Here is a 24,659-nt window from a genome sequence, read left to right as displayed (position 1 = left end):
ATAAAAACACATTTTATATATGTAAATAAGATAAAAGTATTTATAAAACAAGTTACCTCTGTCACAATATGGGAATATCCTAGAAATATTATTAGATACAGTACATGTGCTAATTCCTTTAAAAATATAAACTTATTAAAACTAGTTTATTTCACCTAAAAATTAATCTTTAAGTACATAAGATTTATCACTCTAAATAACAACAAATTTTTACTCTGTATAAAAAATTATTTGCTTGTTGAAATAGTAAAATTTGTATGCAACTATTTTATAAGAACTACTCCCAAAATTAGGTCAAAGAATTAAAACAGAAAGAAAAAGCTATTTCTGTTGTATATCCAAATGTATAAAACCAAATGGCAAATATAAACATTTCAGAATTCATTTTTCCATCTATTTGTATTCCATTTAAAGGTTAAATCCTCACCTAATGTTTTGTGTGTGTTCACAAAGGGGCAAATAACTTTGTTCATATCTGAGAAATATGAGGTCTGTCCAGAAAATATCCAGCCATGCGCTATGGAAAACAGAGACATTTCTTGAAGAAGATACAAGATACATTGTACATACAACAATGATGCCTCATTCCCCTTCAAAGAAGGTACCTTGGGACCTGGACAGTTCTTCCAATTGCCATCAGCTGCCCCGTCATATTTTCCTAAATCTCATTGACAGTCTGAAATCTCTTCCCCTTTAAAGGTGACTTTAGTGTTGGAAAAAGCCAGAAGTTGCAGGACACCAAATCTGGGCTGTAAGGAAGATGAATCACCTGGGTGATATGATGTTTCACCAACAAACTCTGTGATTGATTGGGTATGTTGTCATGATGAAGCTGCCAATCACCAGTTGCCCTTTGCTGTAGCCTTCTGAATCATTGGGATAGTTTCCATGGAGGAATGTTCAAGCTTAATGCAAAATTTGAGGCAGATTTGTTGCTCTACTTGTTCAGTCATTTGGAATGCAATAGCCACACAATATACACACTCACTCAGCAGCACCTACTGCCTCCACTGACTAGTACAATGAAGTTGTCATTGTTTACCCATGCATGCTCCAGTCTTTGGCTACTGGGTCATCAATGACTCACAAACAGCTCTTGTCATATTAACAATGTCTGGACTTTTTTCTGGATGGACTTGGTAGTTCCCATTAAGCCCTATGCTAGCCATCTAATTTTGTAATAAATAACTTCCCCCATAGTAATTTTTTAAGTTAAAACAGGTGTTTATAAAAAAGAAAACAATATATTTGTTCACCTACATAAGCATTGAATGATTTGGCTTAGTAGTTGTGTTGCATTTATAAATACATCTTTCAGCAACTGAGAAAATCACTTTTCTTCTGTTCCCTTTGGAAATAATGGGGGCAATTTACAATATAATCTTCAAGGAAATAATACTTCTGCCCACCTCAGTGAACAAACCAACTTCTCCAGCTCCTGGCCTTCTAATGGAAATCTTTCCAGCAACATCTGATAGATTCTGCCAACCTTGATGACTGTCTTGGGGTGTAATTTTAAAGTTACTCTCAGTATTATATTTGCAAAGGCACAAATATTAGAGTCCTTTTAATGTTTTTGGAGATTTGCTTAATCCTAAACTAGAGAGTTGGTATGTTGCTGTGTGGGCTCCACATTTGAAACACAAAGGCAATCTCTTCTAGTCACTGCATTCACCACCATTGGCAGAGAATTAACTTTAGCTCTTAGTGGTTGAATGAACCTTCCCAACTTCCAAATCTTTTCCTTTTGTTTCATGACATAGAAGATTATTTAATTGAAAGGGAACATTTTCCACCTTGCAAATTTTGATCCAGCATATTCTTTCTTGCTAGTGGGTTGCAAATTCAGAAGTGTAGCAGTAAAAACAATGTATTAATTTTTTAGAGTCATTTAGCTTGACTGAGCAGAAACTAAGGGAACTCCAAATACATAAACAACAAAGAAAAACAGGGCAAATAAGTGGCTGTCATACATTTAAACTATAATTGTATAAAAGACGTCTTTTATTTTGGCACAAATAATTACATTCAATATAATTAGAAGATTTTGATGTTATTAAATTTTAGGAACAAGTGATAGGTGACATTTAGTGTAATGTCTTCTTATCCTTTGGGCTTTGTCTACAAGTGACAAAGGACTGTAGAAGTGAGTAAGTTTTTATCTCTTCTATTGATGAATAAGTCATCTAGCAACAGAGAATAAATTGTCTTCTCTCCCTCGAACTCTTTTCTCACTTACATATTTTTGTCAGAAATATTCTATTACCAATGCTTTTTCTCCATAAACATACACTTCATATTTAAGGAGCCTGTCTTACAAAACTTAAAAGCCTAGTCTTCAAGTTCAAAAGAAACTTGTCTATTTAATCAAACCACTCTTTGAAAGATGAGAAAATGGAATGAGGGAATCACACATGTCCAGCTGGTAGTAAAGCTACAGGTATAGACCTGAGGTCTCCCTGTTTTCTTACCCCAAAATAGGACTCACATGCCAATTACTGTATTTTCTTCACACAAAAGATGTTTCTAATTATATATCCAGTTTAGGTAAGATAAATGTTTGCTAAATCCATAATTAACCAGAAAAAAACCCCTAAATGGAACCAGTTTTGAAGAATAAAAATAAAAAAGGAATAAAATTTAAAAGCTTACATAAGATATGTAAAATGTTCATTTTTTAATTGTTGTTCAGTTACAGTTGTCCCACATTTATTCCCATTGCTCTCCCCTGCCCCACCCACACTCAATTCCCACCTTGTTGCCCATACCCATGGGTCTTCCATACATGTTCCTTGACTTGATACTTACCCTTCTTTCCCCTGTTACTCACCTCCTCCCTCCACTCTGGTCACTGCTAGTTTGTTCTTTATTTCCATGTTTCTGGTTCTATTTTGCTTATTTATTTGTTTTGCTGATTAGGTTCCACTTATAGGTGAGATCATATGATATTTGTCTTTCACTGCCTGGCTTATTTCACTTACATAATGCTCTCCAGTCCCATCCATGCTGTCACAAAGAATAGGAATATAGTATTCCATTGTGTAAATGTACCACAGTGTTCACAGCAGCATTATTTACAATAGCCAAGGGCTAGAAACAGCCTAAGTGCCCATCAGCAAATGAGTGGATCAAAATCACTCTTAATAGAGAACATCTACTTCCTTTTAGTCCCCTAAACATTTTTAAAAGAAGCATTTAGAGCTTTATAAGTCCATAGATTGTTATAGCTAATTATGGTGAATTGAACACTGAATTTAGCCAGTATGAAAGACTAGCTTTAGAATAAACCAGCTACCCTCTTTTCTGATATTGGTGGGATATCTGAGATGAAAAGGGGAAAAAACAAAAGGTAAAAAAGAATCCTTACTTAAGATCTTAAAACAAACAAACAAGCTTTCTTACATTGCCCTTGAAGGAGTTTGGTATACGGTAAGAATTTAGTTGTGTTATAAAGGTTTGGATTAGTTACTATGTTAGTATACTGTGCAAAATAATATAACACACAATTCCTGGTTTTAAGAGACTCTAAAATCACCTGCAGGAATAAAATTACTTCATAACTTGCAAGTGACTACAGAAAAGGATATCTGATCATGTGATGGGGGTTTAAAGTGCTGTGTGAGTTCTGGGGAAAGAAACAGCCACGCTACTCTGTAATATGCCTAAGGAGACACCTACACAGAAAACCCCTCTTGAGAGAATTTTATAGTGAGTCTAAATCAGTAGTCTTGGATTTGACTCTTAAATATAAAGAAGTAATAACACTTGAAGGAGTCTTTAATTCTTGAGTTTAAGAGGATGGTATAAAGTATTGCTGGTAATGAATGTACCTACATTTAGTAATTAGAATAATATAGTTTATACTGTATGTGCAAGAAGCCATACAAACTTTACAGAAGATATGACTCCTATCCCTCATTTCCCTTCTATTACAACTGGTATTATTTCTGACCAGTAGCTAAGGTAGGAATTATGGTCCTAATTGTGTTGTTCCTCTGTCCATTCTGTGTGATTTCATACCCTGAACATTTCTCCTGGTCTTTCTGCTTCTTGTGTCAGAGTCTTTATACAAAGCCCGAGTTGTCTTTGAATGGCCAAAGCACAACTGAATAATTTTTAAGAATATTTTACTTATTTATTTTTAGAGAGAGGGCGAGGGAGGGAGAAAGAGAGGAAGAGAAACATCAATGGGAGAGAAACATCCTTCAGTTGCCTCTCACATGTGGCCTGACCTGGCACCGAACCCATAACCCAGGCATGTGCCCTGGCCAGAATTAAAGAGGTGACACTTTGCCCTGTGGGATGATGCCTAAGAAACTGAGCCACACCAGTCAGGGCCACAGTTGGATAATTTTTTAAGTTCATTCCTATGAAAATTTTGCCTTGGGGTTGACACATCCTGGTGAACACCGAAGGCTCCACCCCTTATACGTAGCAGGTGCATGAGACAAAAAAAAATGGCCCAAATAAAAGAACAGACAAAGTTCCAGAAAAAATGCAACTAAGCAATGAAGAGACAGCCAACCTATCAGATACACAGTTCAAAACACTGATAATCAGGATGCTCACAGAATTGGTTGAATTTGGTCACAAATTAGATGAAAAATGAAGGCAATGCTAAGTGAAATAAAGGAAAATGTACAGGGAACCAATTCAGTGATGGGAAGGAAACTGGGACTCTAATCCAGGTGTGGAGCAGAAGGAAAAAAGAAACATTCAACCAGAAGAGAATGAAGAAACAAGAATTCAAAAAAATGAGGAGAGGCTTAGGAACCTGGAAGACATCTTTAAATGTTCCAACATCTGAATTATAGGGATGCCAGAAGAAAAGAAAGAGCAACAAATTGAAAATGTATTTGAACTTCCCCAATATAGCAAAAGAAATAGACTGCCAGGAAGTCCAGGAAGCTCAGAGAGTCCCAAAGAAGTTGGACCCAAGGAGGAGAACACCAAGGCATATCATAATTACCTTATACAAGATTAAAAATAAGGAAAGAATCTTAGAAGAAGCAAGAGAAAAGAAGACAGTTACCTACAAAGGAGTTCCCATAAGACTGTTAGCTGATTTCTCAAAAGAGACCTTACAGGCAAGAAGGGGCTGGAAAGAAGTATTCCAAGTCATAAAAGGCAAGGACCTACATCCCAGATTGCTCTATCCAGCAAAGCTTTCATTTAGAATGGAAGGGCAGATAAAGTGCTTCTCAGATAAGGTCAAGTTAAAAGTTCATCATCACCAAGCCCTTATTATATGAAATGTCAAAGGGACTTATCTAAGAAAAAGAAGATAAAAAATATGAACAGTAAAATGACAGCAAACTCATAGTTATTAACAACCACACCTAAAACAAAAGGAAAAACAAACTAAGCAGAAAACTAGAACAGGAACAGAACCACAAAAATGGGGATCACATGGAGGGTAATCAACATGGAGGTGGGAGAGTGAGAGGGGGGAAAAGGTACGGAGAATAAGTAGCATAGATAGTAGGTAGAAAATAGACAGGGGGAGGGCAAGAATAGTATGGGAAATGTAGAAGCTAAAGAACTTATGATACATGGACATGAACTAAAGTGGGGGAATGTGGGTGGGAGGGGATGTGCAGGGTGGAAGGGAATAAAGGGGGGGAAATGGGACAACTGTAATAGCGTAATCAATAAAATATATTAAAATATTTTTTGCCTCAATCCATTATGTCATGAAAAACCCTGAATGGCTGTTGTCTGCTTCGACACTCTGTTATGACTCAGCTAGAATATGGATCCTCATCAGTGGTGGTTTATCAGTAAGTTTCTGTTTTGTATGAGCTGTAGTGATGGCAAGGGGAAGTTACACCCTATTTAGTAGAAAAAAATATCTTCTATAGTATGAAAAGAAAAGAGAACCTTCATTGATAAGAAACAATGGCCTTAAAATTCTAGAATACCACTAGGTGTTCCCTAGGACTAGCAGCAGCAGCTTAGCTAGGAGCATCCCTCTTCAGTCACCACATATTCAGACATCAGAGTGGCTTCACCTGGGATGTCCATGTAGAGAGGAATAGCAAGGGAGAGAAAATAAGAGGAAATAAAAACTTAGATGGGGATTATAGATAAAGACAGGGAAATAGAAAGAGAAAAGAGACACCTGGGTAGATAGAATATTTCTCTTGTGCAGGAGTGGAATAGCAGGCTAATGAGGAGACAGACAATTTGGTTTGTGACACTAGAAAGTAGAATTTTTAAATAATATGTTGAAGGGTATAGAAAATAAATATTTTTCACTGTCCTTGCTAAATTTTTAGCTGTAGATTATTTATGGTGGGATAAGGGATATATCCCTTTGAGGATGGTCCCATGATTTGAAATTTATTTGTGGGAACTTGAAAGTATAGGTAGGTCAACAGTGTTTACATTTCAGATGAATCATCTTGACCTTGTCATTTGCTGGGACCTGTCAAAACAGATCAATGTGTCTCAATGGGAAACCATTTGTCATGGGATATTTTTCAGGAGTCCACATGTTTCATAGTAAATTTAATATTCCAACTAGAGATTTTATAGACTAGGACAGGATTTCAAGGATTGGAAATAAATATTTATGTTCTTACTGCGTTGCTATTGCTGTGTTAGGTGCTATCGGAGTTGCATAAGACTCAAAAGGTATTGTCCCTGAAATAAAACAATATGTAGTTAGCTAATGGGAATAGATTATGAGGAAAACAAGGAAGTACTTTACATGTAATAAAGAGTAAGAGCATTAAAGAGGCACAGAGAGGAGTCTAAGAGTCTGAGTCCTAGCTCGGCAACTTGCAAACTACACACCCTTTAGTGCACCAGTTTCAGTTAAATGAGAATGAGCTTGTCACTCTCACAGAGCGATTGTAATGGTTAAATAAGTTCAAACGTGAAAAGCCCCGAACACAGTTGTTTCGGGCACCACATACACACACACACGTATGACTGTATCACTGGATTGAGCAAGACTGCCTGAGTTTAAATCCAAGCTCTATTCCTTGTCAGTGTGGGGCAGTCAGCAGTCCCATCTGAATCTGTGTCTTCACTTGTGTAACAGGAGAGTGTGACAGAAGTAATTCACAGAGCCATTTTACTGATTATGGAAACAAATCAAATGAAATACTTGACATAATACCAAGCTACTATTGCTATTTATTTTGTCACTTTGTTTATACTTTCTTGGTTTTGTTTTGATTCATTCTGTTTGTACAGATTTTTAAAAAAGATTTTATTTGTTTATTTTTAGAGAGAAGGGAAAGGAGGGAGAAAGAAAGGGAGAGAAACATCAATGTATGGTTGCTTCTCAGGTGCCTCTCACTAGGGACCTGGCCTGCAACCCAGGCACGTGCCTTGACTGGGATCGAAACAGTGACCCTTTGGTTCACAGGCCGGTGCTCAATCCACTGAGCCACACCAGCCAGGACTGTTTGTACAGATTTTAATAGCAAATACAAAAACATGGGGTATATCTGAGTGTGATATACTGTGACCGTAAAAGACAAATGCTGGGCTGCTTAGAGTGGAACTGGCTGGGCTGGAATGAAGACTTGAGGAGAGGCGCTGAGGACCACACTAAAAAAGGCCGGCTCTGATAGGGAAGGGGGCACCAAGCCTCCAACAGGTGACACAAAGACACTATAAGTAAATAAAGAATGGGCCCACAAAGCCCAATAAAAAGGATTTCTTCCCACAGGGAAGAGATGTAGTTAGCTGTACCAGACTGAGTGATGTACAATGTGGATGACAAATTTTTCTTCCTTTGGGACCTGTCTTTGTGTTGCAAACTGAAAGGGAAAAAAATCAATGCAGAAACAAGCAGGAGCCTCGGTCACACACTTAATCATGCTCCTGTAAGGACACTAATGCCCTTATTGCTGACTCTTTTATTTCCAAACTCTCCATGGTGCCATATTCCAGATAAGTTGCTTGTTAGAAATAATGGTCTTTGCATTACACATACATTTTCCTTTCTGTAAACAGGCTCTGCTTTCTCCTACGGACTGTGAACTGAACTGGCTCTCTCACCCAGCCTTTTGCTACTGTGTCTTTTGGATTTTTGCCCTTAGACTAATATTTTGAATTACTTTTTTGTTATTAGAGAAGAAAGCTTCAGATGTTTTATGTCAAATTGTTACTACTCTATAAAAATTGTGATTTGAAAGTTTATCAATTTATGACATAGAGGAATCTACTTCAGACATTAACAACAAATAATGTTTACTCATTCTGCAATGGCATGTGTTAACTTTTATTTATTTATATGAAAATATTCCTTTCAACATCCAGGTAAATAATCTCAAGGTCACTTTATTTCTCTTTTAATATAAAACATGTACTAATTTACAGTATTTTTCAAAAAGTACATTATGATTTAATTTATTCTATAATGTTTTCATTAAAATAAGAAAAATGTATTCTTACAAGTGCTATTAATACTATTGTACAGTAATAAGAACTCACTCAGGGTGACTGTAAACTTAGAAGGTGGTTCTAAATGACTTTGAACATTATGTGTTATTAGTAACATAATGACAAGAATTCAATTTTTATGGACTCTAAATAAAGAGTCCATCTAGACCTACACTAATTATTTTGTCTGTTTAGTGAGCAAAAGTTTTAAAATGACTTATGTATGTATAGGTGCATATGTGATAGCATTCTCATAAAATATTCCCATTTAACCTATGTTCCTTTTTTTTAACCCTCACACAAGGACATGCTTATTAATTTTGGACAGATGAAAAGGGAGGGAGAGAAAGTGAGAGAAACATTGATTGGCTGCATCTCGTACATGATCTGACTGTAAACCAAACCCACAACTTAGGCATTTTGCCCTGACGGGGATCGAACCCATGACCTTTTGGTTTATGGGAAAACGTTCCATAAACTGAGCCACACTGGCCAGGACTAACCAATGTTTCTTAAATTCACTCATTAGTTGATTAAGCTAGCATTATAATTAAGCATGACTTTGTAAAATTTGATGTTCCTCAATTCTTCTGTTATCTATTTAGTTAATATTTTCATGAAAACTTGGATAGTCTAAGGTCAGTGTTCTATTCATTAGTCTTTAATGACCAGATCTGCATGTGGAAACACACTGATAAGATGTCATTATTTTAAAGAAGTTTGGTAGCATCTAAGCATTCATTTTACTAATCAATTGAAAAACAATTTATTCAGATAGAGATAAGGTCACGTTTCCTCAATATTCAAAATTAAAATGTAGGAAAATTGCCACTTTCTTGGATTTCCATTTAACTAAATTAAATTTAGCTTCACCAACCTATGCATAAATTATCTATTATAAGAAGGGGAAAAAATCAAGACCTTATGTGCGTTCTTAAGACCTAAATATGAATTTCAATGAGTAACCAAGTAATAAGTATATTAAATATAGACCTAAGATCCCTGGTCCCTCATAAGTAAAATTCCAAAAACGTATTTCCCCCCTTTATCTTAATGCACAAGTTTCAAAAAAGAGATAACATGAGAAAACATATATGCAAAATATGATTGTAATCAGATAGCCAAGGGAAGAAAAAAGGGAAAACAAATGGAAGAGCTATTTTGTAGAGCTATTTGCCTTCTTTGGTAGAAGACAAATTTGAAAAAAAAAATGCCACTAACAGCCCTGGCTGGCATAGCTCAGTGGATTGAGCGTGGGCTGTGAACCAAAGTGTCACAGGTTCGATTCTCAGTCAGGGTACATGCATAGGTTGCAGGTCATGACTCCTAACAACCGCACATTGATGTTTCTCTCTCTCTCTCGATCTCCCTCCCTTCCCTCTCTAAAAATAAATAAATAAAATCTTTAAAAAATGCCACTAACAAATGGAAAGCTGGTGGTATGACTAACATTTTTACATACTGTAATATGTATCTGCATTTTTTTTATCCTCTTCTTGACATATAGATAAATTTGTGGGAACATTGTACTAGCTCCGAAGGCATTTTCAAACTTCCTGCAGTCAGGCACTTGAGGGCCATTTGTTGTTTTATATTGAACTGTTTGGGCACAAAGAACTGAAAGGTATGAAGCAAATTCTTAATTAAACAGCTTATACATCTTATCAAAAAAGCTAATTATATTGTTTTACTTTTTGTCACTGTAGAATAGTTTATATTTCTTAAGATTTTATATAAATGGAATCATTCAGTGTGTACTCATTTCTCTGACTTTTCACTTAGCATAATTGCTTTGAGTTTAATCCCTGCTGTGTAAATCACTCATTCAATTTTAATGTTGGGTGTTCTAGTGTGTGGCTATATCACAGCTGTCTATCCATCTCCCCATTGAGGGTTTCTGGGTTCTTTCCAGTGGTCCTCTGAACCAGGGAACAGGAGGGAGGGTGGAAGGGGTAGAAGGGAGGAAGTATACGTGGGCAATGGGAAACATTCAGCAGTGATAAATATGTGAAACCATTTCCATTGCAATGATGATTGTATGGATATAAATATGTCATAACTAACTAAACTATATACACAAAATATGGACAGTGTTAAAATATTAATGTTTAGTCTTTCTAATTTATTTTATCCTGTAAGATTTTTAAATATTTTCCCAATGTTGGGAAAAGATCTGGGCAAATATTATCCCAAATATAAGAATATCAATGTTTTCTCTCAGTATTTAGTTATTTCTTCTTTATCTCATTCTAAAAATTAAAGTGATTTTCATAATTGTGCATAAATGTCAAGGATGATTTTGTTGCCAGATAAAGTTTTAATCACATACTTACCTTTCAAGAATAAGACAGGACTTAATATGGAGAATATGTTTGGTCAATGTACCTTTAAAATATCCAAGTCAGGTTTTTTTCTCTGCTACTTGGCTACATTTTTAGTCTGCTTTCTACATAATGTCCTCAGGCAATTTTTTTTTCAATTTTCCCATGTATCCTTTTTTGGCTTAGTATGTATTATACCTTTATTTGATGGAGGTGGTGGAGAGTGATTAAGTTCATTATGTAAATACTACCAAGTGTTAACCAAATAAATTTTTTTAACGAGAGAGTGCATGATTCATTACAAAGAGCTTAAAATATCACTGAAGTGATAATAAGTTGTCAGTCTATGAAATTGTTCATTCATACCCTGTGGGCATAACTATAACAGCTAATAACTTATTCAGTATTTAGTTGAAAACAAATTCAATAATTTGGTGGGCTAGTTTTTGCACTCTCCCAGTATTCATGAAGCATTAGCAACACTCAGGTGAAAATTTTGTGTTATGAAAGGTAATTTCTTTTGCTTCATGGCCATGTGACAGTGGCTGCTGAACATCATTGCTAATCAACAATGAGTTATATATTTAAATTAATAGCTCACTTGCATATTTTATAGATTCATAATAAATATTGAAAATTAAGATATTGATATTTATACTAAACTTTTTAAAACTTATTTTTGTGAAAACCATATCATAAACTGTATTTGCTGCTTATCACTCTATATCAGCCTGGGTAAACCAGCACACTGTATTAGCATTTTTTAATCTGGCAAAGAATTTCTGAGGTCCCTTCCAATTACATTCCTGTATGATGATTCTAGCTTTTCTATTGCATATCTTTTATAGTGAACCAACAACTTCTATTCTATTGTAGCTGGCTCTCTTTTCTGCCTGGCTCTTCACACACAGAGACACACATTCACACAAACACACGCAATAAATTAGAGCACAGCTACATGGCTTGAGTTGGTCCTCGTGTAACAGTATACACAGATTCTGCCACTGCTCAAGCAACTGGGAAAATGTGTTTCCACTGTAGACTGTTGCCCATAGTTTGGGTACTCTGTGCTGTTGGTGCTGTGATTGTGACCTATTTTTACTTTGGCCCTAGTTTCCAGGTAATCAGGTTTTCTGACTTCAATTGCAAAAATTTTAATTTGTTTCAAAAGTCAAGCATGTATCCATAAAATTAATGTACACTTTCTTTTTGATGATTTCCAAATTTACAGGAGTTTTGCTAAGTTCTATGAGACTAATAATCAATAGGCATATATGTAACAAGTAATTCTTGAAAATTATATGACAACAGAGCTAAGCTTTTTTACATCATTTCATTATTTTGAAATGAATACATTCTAGCTCATGTTTCATTTAGCCCATGCAAATCCCTTTCTTGCAAAGTAAACTACCATTTTAATAGATTTGCCTTACTCTGACACAATTTTCCAGCTTGAAGTTAATATTTTAAGATTTGATATACAGAGTTTCTGTATAGCATACCTTTTCCACAGTTGCTGGTTTTCTCTAAGTTTGAGAGTAAATTACCTGTTAGAATTTCAACAAATAGATGCCTGGAGCAGCCAGTTTGAAATAATAAATTGTCTTTGTGAGCACTATCACTTTTAAAACATCTCTGGTTATAGAACAAGTAAACCATATGTAGCAGACATTTTATCAGACATGATAGCAGACATTCAGGAGCAATGAATGAATTCCCCTGGAGTTCTGGCATCTATCTGCTTTGCTTGTCCTTTTTTAAAAGCCAAGCCATTGAGTTTATGCTGTTTTAGGACATCACCTCAGAAGTCTCCAAACCTGTTTTAGCACCTGTAGAATATAAACATGGTTCTTTAGAACTATGCAGTAATACCAGTACAATCTGAGAAGGCCTAAGAATGAGAATTTAGCAGACAATCACAAGAATCTATAAAGGTGAAATATTTGCAGGCAATTACCAAGCCAAGGTGAATCAATGTTTAAGTCAGCATCTCTTCATGTCCATTTCTCCTAGGTAGCTGTTACAAATGTTGCATTAAAGAAAAAAATGGTTTGTAATTGAGTAGATGTCACTAGAAACTTTCTAGAAATCTTAGTTACCTGACATCTTTCATTGATTTCTCTTCTATTAGAAAGTGAAATGTCAGATACTATGAACAGCATTTTTATAATAAATAGCTACAGCAGGAGTAATAGCTAAATGAATGTAGTTCCTGTCTAATACACAATGGATGAATTCATTTAAATGTATTCAATTTAGATGAATGCAACATGCCTATATTCATTACAGCTATACATAACTGTGGGATGAATTGATGGGGTAGTAATTACTACCTTTATAAATGGGACAGAATGATCAGTCTGGAGGAAGAACCCATTTTTTAATCATATTTTATATACCCACACAATAGACACATTTCAAAATCTTTCTTTCATGTATAGAAATTTTACCCTTCAATTTCCAGCAGATGTAGTGATTGTAAGTATGGTCTGTAAGTAGCCCTGCATTTCTTGAGGGCTGCTGAGGATTGCTATTTGTCTCATGGAAAGTGACAGGGGAGCTAAAAGTCTCAATTTCTTTTTATACAAAGGGACTCTCAACTGTCATTTGGCATATGGAGCTCAGCTGTGTGCATTACATAACACGGGTTAGATTAGTCTCATACCATACATCATTTTTCTTTGAGTTCAACAAAGATATAACTATTCAAATGTGATTTAGCTCACATTTTTCTAAATAATAGACTATTTTGAGAGCAGTTTTAGGTTTATAGAAAAATTAGACAGGAAAAACAGTGAGTTCTCATGTATTCTTCCCAATTCCTGTGCATAGCTTCCCTTAATATTAACATTTTGAATTACTATGGTGGGTTAGTGTGTAATCAATGAACCAATATTAATACACTATTATTGACTCAAGTCCATAGTTTACATGTAGGTTCAAGCTTTGAGTTGTACAGTTATATGAGTTTTGACACCAGCATACATATTTGAGGCTTTTCAATTCTCTCCCATTGAACAGAATAAATAACCAGGCAAAAAATCAGAAAGATTTCAAATGTATTTATTCCTTCCTTATCACATTTATGCATATTAATTGGTGTTTTCTGGGCATAAACTCTAGGCCAAGGACTACAATTCAATGGATTCAACTACTTCCCCGATCCTAGGTAAATTTACGTGTCTTTTCCTGCCCCTTTTTTTTCTCTGTTACTCAGAGATACTGCCTTGGTTTACTGGTGAGGGCTGGGACATTCTCTATGAGAGACAGATATTCATTGCATCCTGATGAACTAATACTAAATTGAGTCCAGCAAGACTCATTTGTTTATGGGGATTTTACTCTTCCATTTGTTGTTAAAAATTCTAAAAGCCAATCACTGATCTTTATGAACTTGTGCAATGCAGCATCCATAGCTGGTCAATAAGCAATCTGGAAATTATAATCCCCCCCACACTTTTTTTTCATGGTAGGCAAGTATAATTGAGCAATATTGCAGATGCTACCATTGTGATTGTCTTAGCATGCACCTGGGACTGCATTATATATTTTCTAAAGTGTTCTTCTGGTAGGAGAACTATACATTAATTTATGCTGAGGAAGCTAAATTTGGTGGTATAGAGTGCTGATGAAAAGTGGTTCTAATGAAAATGCATGTGTTTTCAAAATAATCTTTGTTCAAATGCAGGCAAGCAGCAAACTTCTCCAAAATAAGAAGTTATACAAACTTTAAATATTTAACTCTTGCCTCATGAACAAAAATGCAAGCATCGCTTTAGCATCTTCCCAGTAATTTTATCATTCCTTTCAGATTAGAAATGACATTGAGCTGTCCCCAAAGAATTCCACCCAGAGACAATTTCACATATTTAATGTGGCTGTGTTTATCTTCTGATCTGGACAACTTGAATGAATCATTACTGGTGGACAAGTACCTTTTCAATCCCAGTAAGTAGCTGACATCATACCTGCCTGGTCCTTGAGTCAAAGGTCTGACTTTGCTCATGTCCAATCCAAGTTTAGGAAACCAGCTCCTGACTATCAATAAATTGTAAGGAAAATGATCGATTTTGTTAAGATAGGAAGAGCATTGCAAATCACCAATTTGTATTCTGACAGTAAAACTATGTGCAGTTGCCACCCTGCATTATTTTAAGATAATTTTTCAGTAACCTCCTTAGACTTTAGAAGATACATTTTTAAAGAAAGGAAAAAAGATTGTTTAAAAGTCTGTATGATATGCCTTACCATTGCCAGGGGAGGCCAAGTTATTTTTTAAGTAGTGCAGAAAGCATTCTCTGCCTTGTTATTCATTCATTTCACTTAGTCAACAAAATTTATTAAGTTTCCTCTAAGTAACTAGCAACATGCTAGATGATGCTATAGAATGCAAAAACCAATCTTTTTTTAAGATTTTATTTATTTTATTTTTAGACAGAGGGGAAGCAAGGGAGAAAGAGAGGGAGAGAAACATCAATGTGTGGTTATCTCTCAAGTGCCCCCAACTGGGGACCTGGCCTGCAACCCAGGCTTGTGCCCTGACTGGGAATCCAACCAGTGACCCTTTGGTTCACAGGCCAGCACTCAATCCACTGAGCTATACCAGCCAGGGCAAAAGACCAATCTTTTAATACAAGAAGTTAGGCACCTCTTTAGGGAAATTAATATTAGTAATACTACTACTAATGTTAATTACACACCTATGAAACTCTCTTGACTATTTGTGGAATTCCTAAATAGCCTACAGTTAAAAAATAATATTAAGAGATAAAGACATCTGAAAATCCTAATGATGTAAATGAAATTTGAAGTTCTAGCAGGGCAGTGCTTCTGCATGAGATGGTGGCTGAAGATGATTCAGGTCTCTCATGTGCTCATATTTTCTTTGGAAAATGACAATTGCATTGTAGACTCATGGGAGAATGACATTATTTTAAAATAATTTTCTAGTTCATATACATACATTGATACACACACATCCACACACACAAATACCCAAATATCATACCTATATTTTACTATGTACTGTACTATGTGTTTCCATAAAAAATGATCTCATTTTTATCCTCACAACAAGCTGGTAGGCTACTCATTATTTCTCTGACTTTATACTGAGGTAAGTGAAACCTTGCAAGTTTCAACTCCTATAACACAAAGTCTGCTTTATGTTATAGGGCTACTCTAGGGCTACTCAGTCTTCAAAGACTATTTTTTTCTTATCAACAAAACAAAACAAATGAATAAATGCTCTAGAAAGAGTTCTTTCCCAATCTCTTGTAGAGATACAGGAAAACAATGGGGACCCAAAGGGTTTTCTGAATCAGCAGTAGCTGCTTGCTACTCAAAGGGGAAAATGCCCTCTCTTTGAAGCAGGGTTTCATGTGGGGCCAGTGCAATAGAACCAGTTAGAGAGCATGAGAATTCTTGCAGCAACCTCTTACACATAACAGTGAAAGGTCAAATGAGAGTTTTTAGGCAAAGAATATGAATTCAATCCTCAAATCTCTGAGCTGGTATTATTATCAAGGCGATATGGAGAACAGCAATTGATTTTATTTCTCTTCCTTTTTAATAATCGGGGCACATATCCACAACCAGTAGAAACAGGACTACCACCTCGTATTTTCCTAGTGCCTATCTCTCAGCACCAAGAGCTTTATAGATTTTTAAAATTAAAATTATTCCTCTAACTCTCTCTGGGAGCTAGGGGTTCTGTATCATGCTAAATCTACATAAAAGTGAGCAGAGACAGCTCAGAGTTACTTGGTATCTGGATAAAGGCTAAGTCATTGGGGCAGCCGAGAGCATGGTGATTCACAGTTCTGAAGTCGGGCAGACTTGAGTCTGAATCCAATGTCTGCTCTTCAACACTGATTGAGTTTCTAAATGTGTTTGTACCTTGCCTTTCATACCTTTATATGGGATAATAAATAATACTGCATCAGGTTAGTGTGAGGATTAAGGGACTTAGATGTGTGAAGTGCTTGGAAGATTTCTGGTTTGCAAGGAGCGCTCAGTCGATGTTCATGTGTAAGCAGGATTACAATAACAAAATGATTTGGTAGTAAACATCCATAATTCTAAATAAATGCATCACTCCAGTCAGAATATTTGCAAGTTTACAGATGCACCTATTATGTGCATGAATGTAAAATTCTTGGTGTGGAAAATGTATATTTTCTCTTCTCTTGCCCAAAATATTAATTATGAAAAGTAATGAATTACTATGGAAATATTACTGAACTGCAACATAAAATGCCCAGTGGTGATAACTAATACTTTAAAAATGACTCTTCACATATAATTGTCATGTTCAATTTGTAATTCATTTTCAACCTTTTAATGAATCACCGAGGATAACTAACAAGTTTTATTTTATAAATTTTTTTTCTGTTAAATAAGGTTCCTTCTCTTCATAGGCAAACTGTGAGAAGAGAAATTTAAATAACCAGCAAATCAGTGATTATAAAACTTTGTAACTGTTCTATATTATTGTGATCATGCATTTTTCTTATTTTTAAATTTACTGATACTGAGAATAAGTGGATATTTTTTTACTCCTTTTATATTTATTCCATATCTCTAAATATATTTTTAAGTTACATAATTTTTTAAAAATATTTTATTTATTTATTTTTAGGGAGGAAGGGAGGGAGTGGGAGAGAGAAAGAGAGAGAGAGAGAGAGAGAGATCAATGTGCGGTTGCTGGGGGTTATGGCCTGCAACCCAGGAATGTACCCTGGCTGGGAATTGAACCTGGGACACTTTGGTTCCCAGCCCGCGCTCAATCCACTGAGCTACGCCAGCCAGGGCTTACATAATTTTTTAAGAAGTAAATATCACCTTCATTTGCCTTCAAGGTGATTTGACCAATAAAAGTATCCTGTAATTCAACAAAAAGGCAAGAAGTTCTGAGTGCTTACAATGTATTTAGTGCAATGGATTAAAGAAACAGAAAAAAAAAGAACTGATTTTTCATCCAAACATTTTTTTTAATTATTCTACTTTATTTTTATTGCAGTAGCATTGGCTTGCAATATAAGTTTTAGGTGTGCGACATTATAATTTGACATCTGTATGCACTACATCATGCTCCTACCTAAAGTCTGGTTTCCATCCATCCCCATGCAAAGGAATCCCTCCACCAGTTTGCCCTCCTTCCACTCCACTTTGCTTACTGTAACCTGTTGTCTCTTTTAATTTGTTTGTTTGTTTGTTCAGCTGTTTTGTTTTTGTGGTTTTGTGGAATATTAAAAATTATGCTTAACTAGTATAAATTAGCTAAACTCTATAGTTACATCGTTATCACTCTATTACAATTTACAGCGTTTACCTCTTTAAATATGGGTGAATGAAGCAGCATAACACGGTGGAATGCATGCCCTGGTTTAGCATTGACCTGATTTTATACAAGACATGATATGACTAACATCATTTTGCCTCTTTTGCTTGATGATGGGTGTAGACTACATGATACCTCTTCTACTACTAGTCTGAAACCTTACATGCTGGCTAGCCTTCTGGTACATACCACTGAACCAGCTCAGCTCCATCTCCCTAGTATTCCAGTTGCACACTTGAGTACAGGCTTGCTTCATACTGAATAATATTATGGGCCACTTGGGTTATGGTTCTTTTACTCAGCTCTAGTTCTAATCTCAGTGTTCAAGTGTTTCCAAAGATCTTTAAGGATTTGTTTATTTATTTTCTACTGTGATTCCTCTGATACTACCCAACTCTTGGAATGAATTGTCCTTTGCCTGATATTTCTACCTGCATGTCTCAGCTTCCCCATTTCTGACCCCTAGTCACCTGCTATTGGGTTTATGCTCTTACTTCTGACTTGTATGGTACATTGGATAGTGAACTCTATGTGCTAATGGCATTGGTATCCCTCCATGCATGCTTGCTCTCTTAACAAGTGAACTGGGATATGCCCTGGTGAATATCATTAATCCTTAGGAGGAGGAGAAATGTGTATATCAGCACCATTTCCTTTCAAGAAAAATGAAGCAAGAAATGGCATATGTAATTTAGTCTGGTGGCTTTGTAAAATATGAATATTCAGAGGAGGTAGTATATAACTAAAACATTAGTAGAAATCTCTTATAACATGTTTAATTAAAAGATTTGTAATATCAACATTAAATGGTGTTTCAGAAATAAAGATGTCTAGATGAAGAGACCAAGAAAAACTGGAGAAACTTCACTCCTGGCCATTGAGCTATTGTCATAAAATCCCCTATATAATATAGAATAATATGAAAATCCACTTAGTCAGATTCACTCTGAATTCTCAGTTACTACCCCTGTCCCACACCCAGTTAATAAAGCTAAGGCATTTTTAAGCCCTGAGGCAGAGTTGCTCAATATAAAGGCACATAATCAGTTTTCTAAGATTGTTGTTCAAGAGTCATAACAAAGTAAGAAGAACTGTGGGTAAACCAAAGTAGTTCCTAGTTCCAATTCCATCCCTAAAATTATACTAAGAAAAGGCATTTAAAAAATCCTAGTGACAATGGCTGGATGAGAAATCATGGTTTTCCTTGGCTCTATGCCTACTAAATCAAGAGACCAGGCTCTACTTCAATGCTATAACCCTGCCTCAATTCTCAACTGTGACTATACTAACAGGCCATTATCCCAATTCTTTCAGTAACTGGTTTTGTCCTAAAATTAAAGTCCATATTCTCATCAGTGGGTACATCTATCCAGTAGCTTTTGTCTCCTACCCCCCATTAGCTAGAATGTAACCAAATTCCTACTTAGACTCTTTAAGTGGACAATACAGATACGTGGTATAGTTTTGCTGTTTGTTTATGACATGCATGGTACTCCTGCTCTTTATCATGTGTGTTAGCCTCTTATATTTTCACTTGAATGATTATTTTCTCATCTCAATTAATTGACTTCCTCATTGCTTCCCCTAACCACATGAGAAGCTGCCTCCATTTTGTGTGCTTGCTTTCTTGTCTGTGCAGTGATGTCCTACAACTTAGGTCTATGGCCTGATTTCTTTTTACAGACAATAATTTTGTAGAAACAAAGCTAAAAACCATCCTTTATTTTATTCATCCATTTTTACATATTTATTTAGTATCCTCTACATGCCAGTTGCCAGGCATTCTTTTACTTAGGCACTGGGATAATAGAAAAGAACTTGCAGAATAGGAGACATGAATATGGAAGCCATCATTCTCCATTAATTTATGCATATTAAATAAGCACTTATTCTGGGTTAAACAATATGTTGACATCGTGGACACAAAAATAAATAAAACAGTTCCTGCCTTGAAAGGATTTATGGGAGTAGTAGTCATAAAAACAGAACATATACTATCATGTGGCATGCCTAATTGAATTAAAGAGGGTGATATGGGAGCATGAGCTGGTACAAGATGATACTGATGAGGTAGGAAGGAGATTGTGTGGTGTATTAAGGGGACTACCCTTAGAGGGAGATGGTAAAGCATGGCTGTGTATTACCATGGGAGGTAGGCATAAGTTATTTGAATTCAATAAGTTATTTGAAATCCTCTCTTCACTCACTAACTCAGTGACAATGAGTATGTAATCTCTATAAGTGCTGGTTGATGCACCTATAAAATGTACATTTAGATAGCATTTATTTTTATAGAATTGTTGTGAGAAATAAATGTGATAATTCACATACTTAGCCTAATACCTGGCACACAGTTTTTGCTCAATAAGTAGGCATCACTATTTTTTACAGGCAATGAGAGAATTCAAGAGTATTTCAAACAAGGTAGTGATGTGGCCAAAACTCTGTTTGAGATAAAGCATAGTCAAAATTGTAAGAGTAATAGTCTTGAAAAATGTGATAAACATATTGGTGATATGTATCAGGACTGATGTTTATGGAAGAAGCTCATGCTGGAGTTAGAATTATGGACAAATAAGGTTGTAGCTATAGTGTGAATGGATGTCACCAAAGGATGGGTTATGGATTAGATAATCAGTTGGCTAAAGATGAAATTGTGTGGCACACAAAAATGTAAGGGGTAAATAACAGCAAGTGACAAATGTCTGTAGGAAACAAGTAAGAATTATCATGGATGTGTCCAATACTAAGTACCAGAATGGAGGTCTTCTCCTGGAAAAGCCATGGAAAGGTTCCCCTGAGGGGGCAAAGAGCTGGGTATTGGGAAAGGAGCACAAGCTTGTTGTTCTAACAGGTGGGAAAAGCATGATGTGTGGTGAGAATAGAAGTCCCAACACTAATGATCTCGGTGAGGCTAAATTACATGACACACAGGAGAATGGTATAAAACAATGCAATTAATGTCCCAATAAAATATTGTAATAGAGAGGCCTTATAGTGTTTGAGATGGGCCATTGGCTAGGCAGAAGAAACGGTGCTGAGTACTTCAGTTAGGCGAGTCAAGCAGAAGAACCAGCTGAAAACCCGTGATAACAACAGGAGTGAGTGATGACCAGGCTCCAGCTGAGAGCTTCTTTGGGACAGTTCATTACATCTTTATTGATAACTTAGGGATAAGGATAAGGCTGAACTGAAAGTTGCTTCCCCCATGCCATAAATTTCCAAGAGATAATGAGGCTAACTATGTTATTTCAGTCACCATAAAATTAAATACCAACCTGAATGATATGATATCCAGTTATGCTACTAGAGAGAAATATAACCAACACTTTTGCTTTTTTTCTTAAAGGATTTTCCAGAAAATGAGAAGTCCACAGCAAAGGCCCTGGAGGATGTAAAGGCAAATTTTTACTGTGAATTATGTGACAAGCAGTATCACAAACACCAGGAATTTGATAATCATATTAATTCTTATGATCATGCGCATAAGCAGGTAAGCAAAAGTGGGAGAAATCCTTTATAGTCCTGGATCTATACTTTTAGAACAGAACATATCCAATTCACCTTATTTATTATCATCTAAGATTCTGAGATGAAACCATTTTATATATTCTTTTTCCCCCTAAAAAGTTGTGTTTTTGTCTAAGTATTAGTGAAAGTATTTTTGTAGAAGTAGCATAAAACTGTAGGTGAATGTAGAGGTGATCTAAGAGTATACTGACATTTATTTTAGAATTGTGTATATGGGGAAACCAGAACCCAACAAAAATAGTGTCATATTCAAAACCACCTAGCTAGTTAGTGGCAGAACCACAACACTGGACAGAATAGGACAGAATCTGTTATACAGTTCTTTTGAGAGTTCCAAGGTGCAGGGATAGGGAATAGTAGATCTTGGAAAAACCATTCCGAATGGTTATGTTTCTCCAAGAAAACTCTATTACAAGAGTCAAGTGGTTACTTAGTAAGTGAACCATTTCAAAGAAACAGAACCTCCCTTAAAACGGAGGGGTAATGGCAGGAAGAAACATTTTCTTTGTGTGTGTGTGTGTGTGTGTGTGTGTGTGTGTGTGTGTAATAGCATAGATATTGCACACATGGCTGCTAATATTCTGTGTTTTAATCTGTCTGTAAAAGAGAAGGCTATTGCTTCCATTTTTGGTTTTATCTTTGCTTATGGAATTTAGAAATTAAGAGTATTAAATACCATTAAGAAGGAAATCCCAATATGAGCAAAGAATTATTGCTAATAGCTATAAGAAAGTGCATAATCCTGATGTCAAAAGGACCAGATATTGGAATACATGGTTATGTTTTATATTATCTAGACCTATGATATTTATGCACAGTGAATAACAATAAATATTTTGACTCACATCACTAATATTTATTGAGTGCATAGAAAATACATGGCCTGGGGAGATGCAAGACAGCTTCTGTTTTAAAAGATATGGCATGTGTATGCAATTACATTTCACTGAAAAGAACAAGAGCTACAGGATAAATTGTTTTGAAATTGTAATTCATGAATCTCTATGTGCATAATAATTACTTAGGAACTCATTAATGATGCATATTCCCAGATTATCATTCAGGTATTTAGATTCAATAGCTCTGAGATGGGACCCAGGAACATGCATTTTTAAATAATATAAAACAGAATTTTTCAAACACATAAAAAGTGAACTATATGGTTCCTATCCAGCTGCAACAATAATACATTTTCTTTCATTTTTACCAACTCTGCTCACCTTTCCTCTCCCCTCCGCCACCATGCATTATTTTGAAGCATGTTCCAGACATCATATCATTTCATCTGAAAGTGTTTCAAGATATATAATGATACTTAAATAGCATCGTCTTTGTCATATGTAAAAATTAATAGTGATCTCTTAATATCCATTATGGTCTTTCCTTAGTTATTTCATAACCGATTTATGAATCTGAGTCAGTTCAAATCAGGATCCAAAAATATGTAGACTTGTGTTTGATGTGTCAAACAAAAACATATCTTAGGAAGCCATTGGTCCTTGAAAAACATGGGTTTAAACTGTGCAGGTCCAATTATGTAAAGATTTTTAAAAATAAATATGTTGGAAAATTTTTGGAGATTTGAGACAATTTGAAAACACTAACAGACAACCTGTGTAGCCTAGAAATACTGAAAAAAATCAGAGAAAGAGTTGTGTGTGTATATATTAAATGTATAAAATATATGTAGATGCTGGCTGACTTTATCATTTACTACCATAAAATATATACAAATCTATTATAAAAAGTTGAAAGTTAACCAAATTTATGCACAAAATACAGACAGCACATGGTGCCATTCACAATTGAGAAAAATAAAAACAAACGGAAATGGGTGGTATTAAAATCAAGACTGAGAAAATTAACTGTAGTGTCTCCTGTGCACTGCTGTAGCATTTCGTAGCCACCTCCTGTTGCTATGGCAAGTGTTTCTAGTATAAGCTTAAAACATCTTGTGGGGCTAATTCTCCCTGCAGGAGCAGTCCCCTCCAGTAAGTGGTGAACAAGTAAAAAGTGATCTCTCGCAGTTCTCCCATATTTCCCATCACATTTAGTGTAATGCTGCATACCTTGAATAACACCAGAGAACCATGCCAAGTGTCCATAGTGATTCTGAAAGTGTTCCCAAGAATCAGAAAAAAGTATTGAATTATAAGAGAAATTTGAATTACTTGGTATGTAACATAGGGTGAGGTATACAGCTGCTGTTGCCCATCATTTCAAGATAAATGAATCCAGCATAAGGACAACTGTAAAAAAGAGTGATGCTGTCATAGCAGCTATGCCAGCAAGTGTGAAAACCTTGCACTTTTTGCAAAATACCATGTTATGTCATATTAAAAATGCAGCTTTTATGTGGGTGCAAGGTTGCTATAAGAGAAGCATACCTATAGACTCAAACATGATTAGAAAAAAAACGAAGACATTATATGACAACTTAAAGCAGAAGGAAGGTAAAGGATCTAATGCTGGAGGATTTTATGACAGCAAAGGATGGTTTGATAATTTTAGAAAGAGATTTGACTTAAAAAAAAAGAAACATCAAGACACCAGGCAAGCATCTTCTGCTGACCAATAGGCAGCAGATAAGATCCCAGATGCCATTAAGAAAATCATTTAGCAAAAGGGATATTTACCTGACCAGGTTTTTAAAGCAGACAAAGGTTCCCTGTTTCGAAGGGGTGGAGGTGGAATAAAAGCTGCAGAGGAAATTTATCAGCAAGAAAGAGAAGAAGGGAAGCCAGCACCAGGATTTGAGGCAAGACGGGAATAGGCTAACTCTGCTGTCAGTGTAAATGCAGTTGGGTTCATGACCAGGATTGCCCCTATGGATAACACCGCTAACCCGTGAGCCTAAGACAAGAGATGAACACCTGCTGCCCGTCTTTTGATTGTACCACAAGGAGGCCTAGACAATGAGGATCCTTTTTCTGGTTCTATCAATACTTTAAGTTTTCCATTCCATCTTTAAATTTAACTCCTCTAATTTTTTTCTGTGAAAGTCTATTTTTTATTTTTGTTATTGTATTTTTACATTACTATTTACCTCTCTTATATCCCCCTCT

General features: G+C 35.6%; 1 protein-coding gene across 1 annotated transcript in view; it reads left to right on the top strand.

Moving 5' to 3' along the window:
* Window positions 1-24,659, top strand: part of ZNF804B (zinc finger protein 804B) — a 448,165-nt gene that overhangs the window by 352,179 nt on the left and 71,327 nt on the right. Inside the window, exon 2 of the mRNA XM_045827256.1 lies at window positions 21,413-21,556. Within this exon, the coding sequence (XP_045683212.1) occupies window positions 21,413-21,556 (144 nt within the window). The remainder of the gene's footprint in view (window positions 1-21,412; window positions 21,557-24,659) is intronic.

This window comes from Phyllostomus hastatus, unplaced genomic scaffold, assembly GCF_019186645.2.
Source record: "Phyllostomus hastatus isolate PE091 unplaced genomic scaffold, TTU_PhHast_1.1 phas_scaffold_78, whole genome shotgun sequence".
Taxonomy (NCBI): Eukaryota; Metazoa; Chordata; class Mammalia; order Chiroptera; family Phyllostomidae; genus Phyllostomus; species Phyllostomus hastatus.
This window is presented reverse-complemented; position numbering and strand designations above follow the sequence as displayed.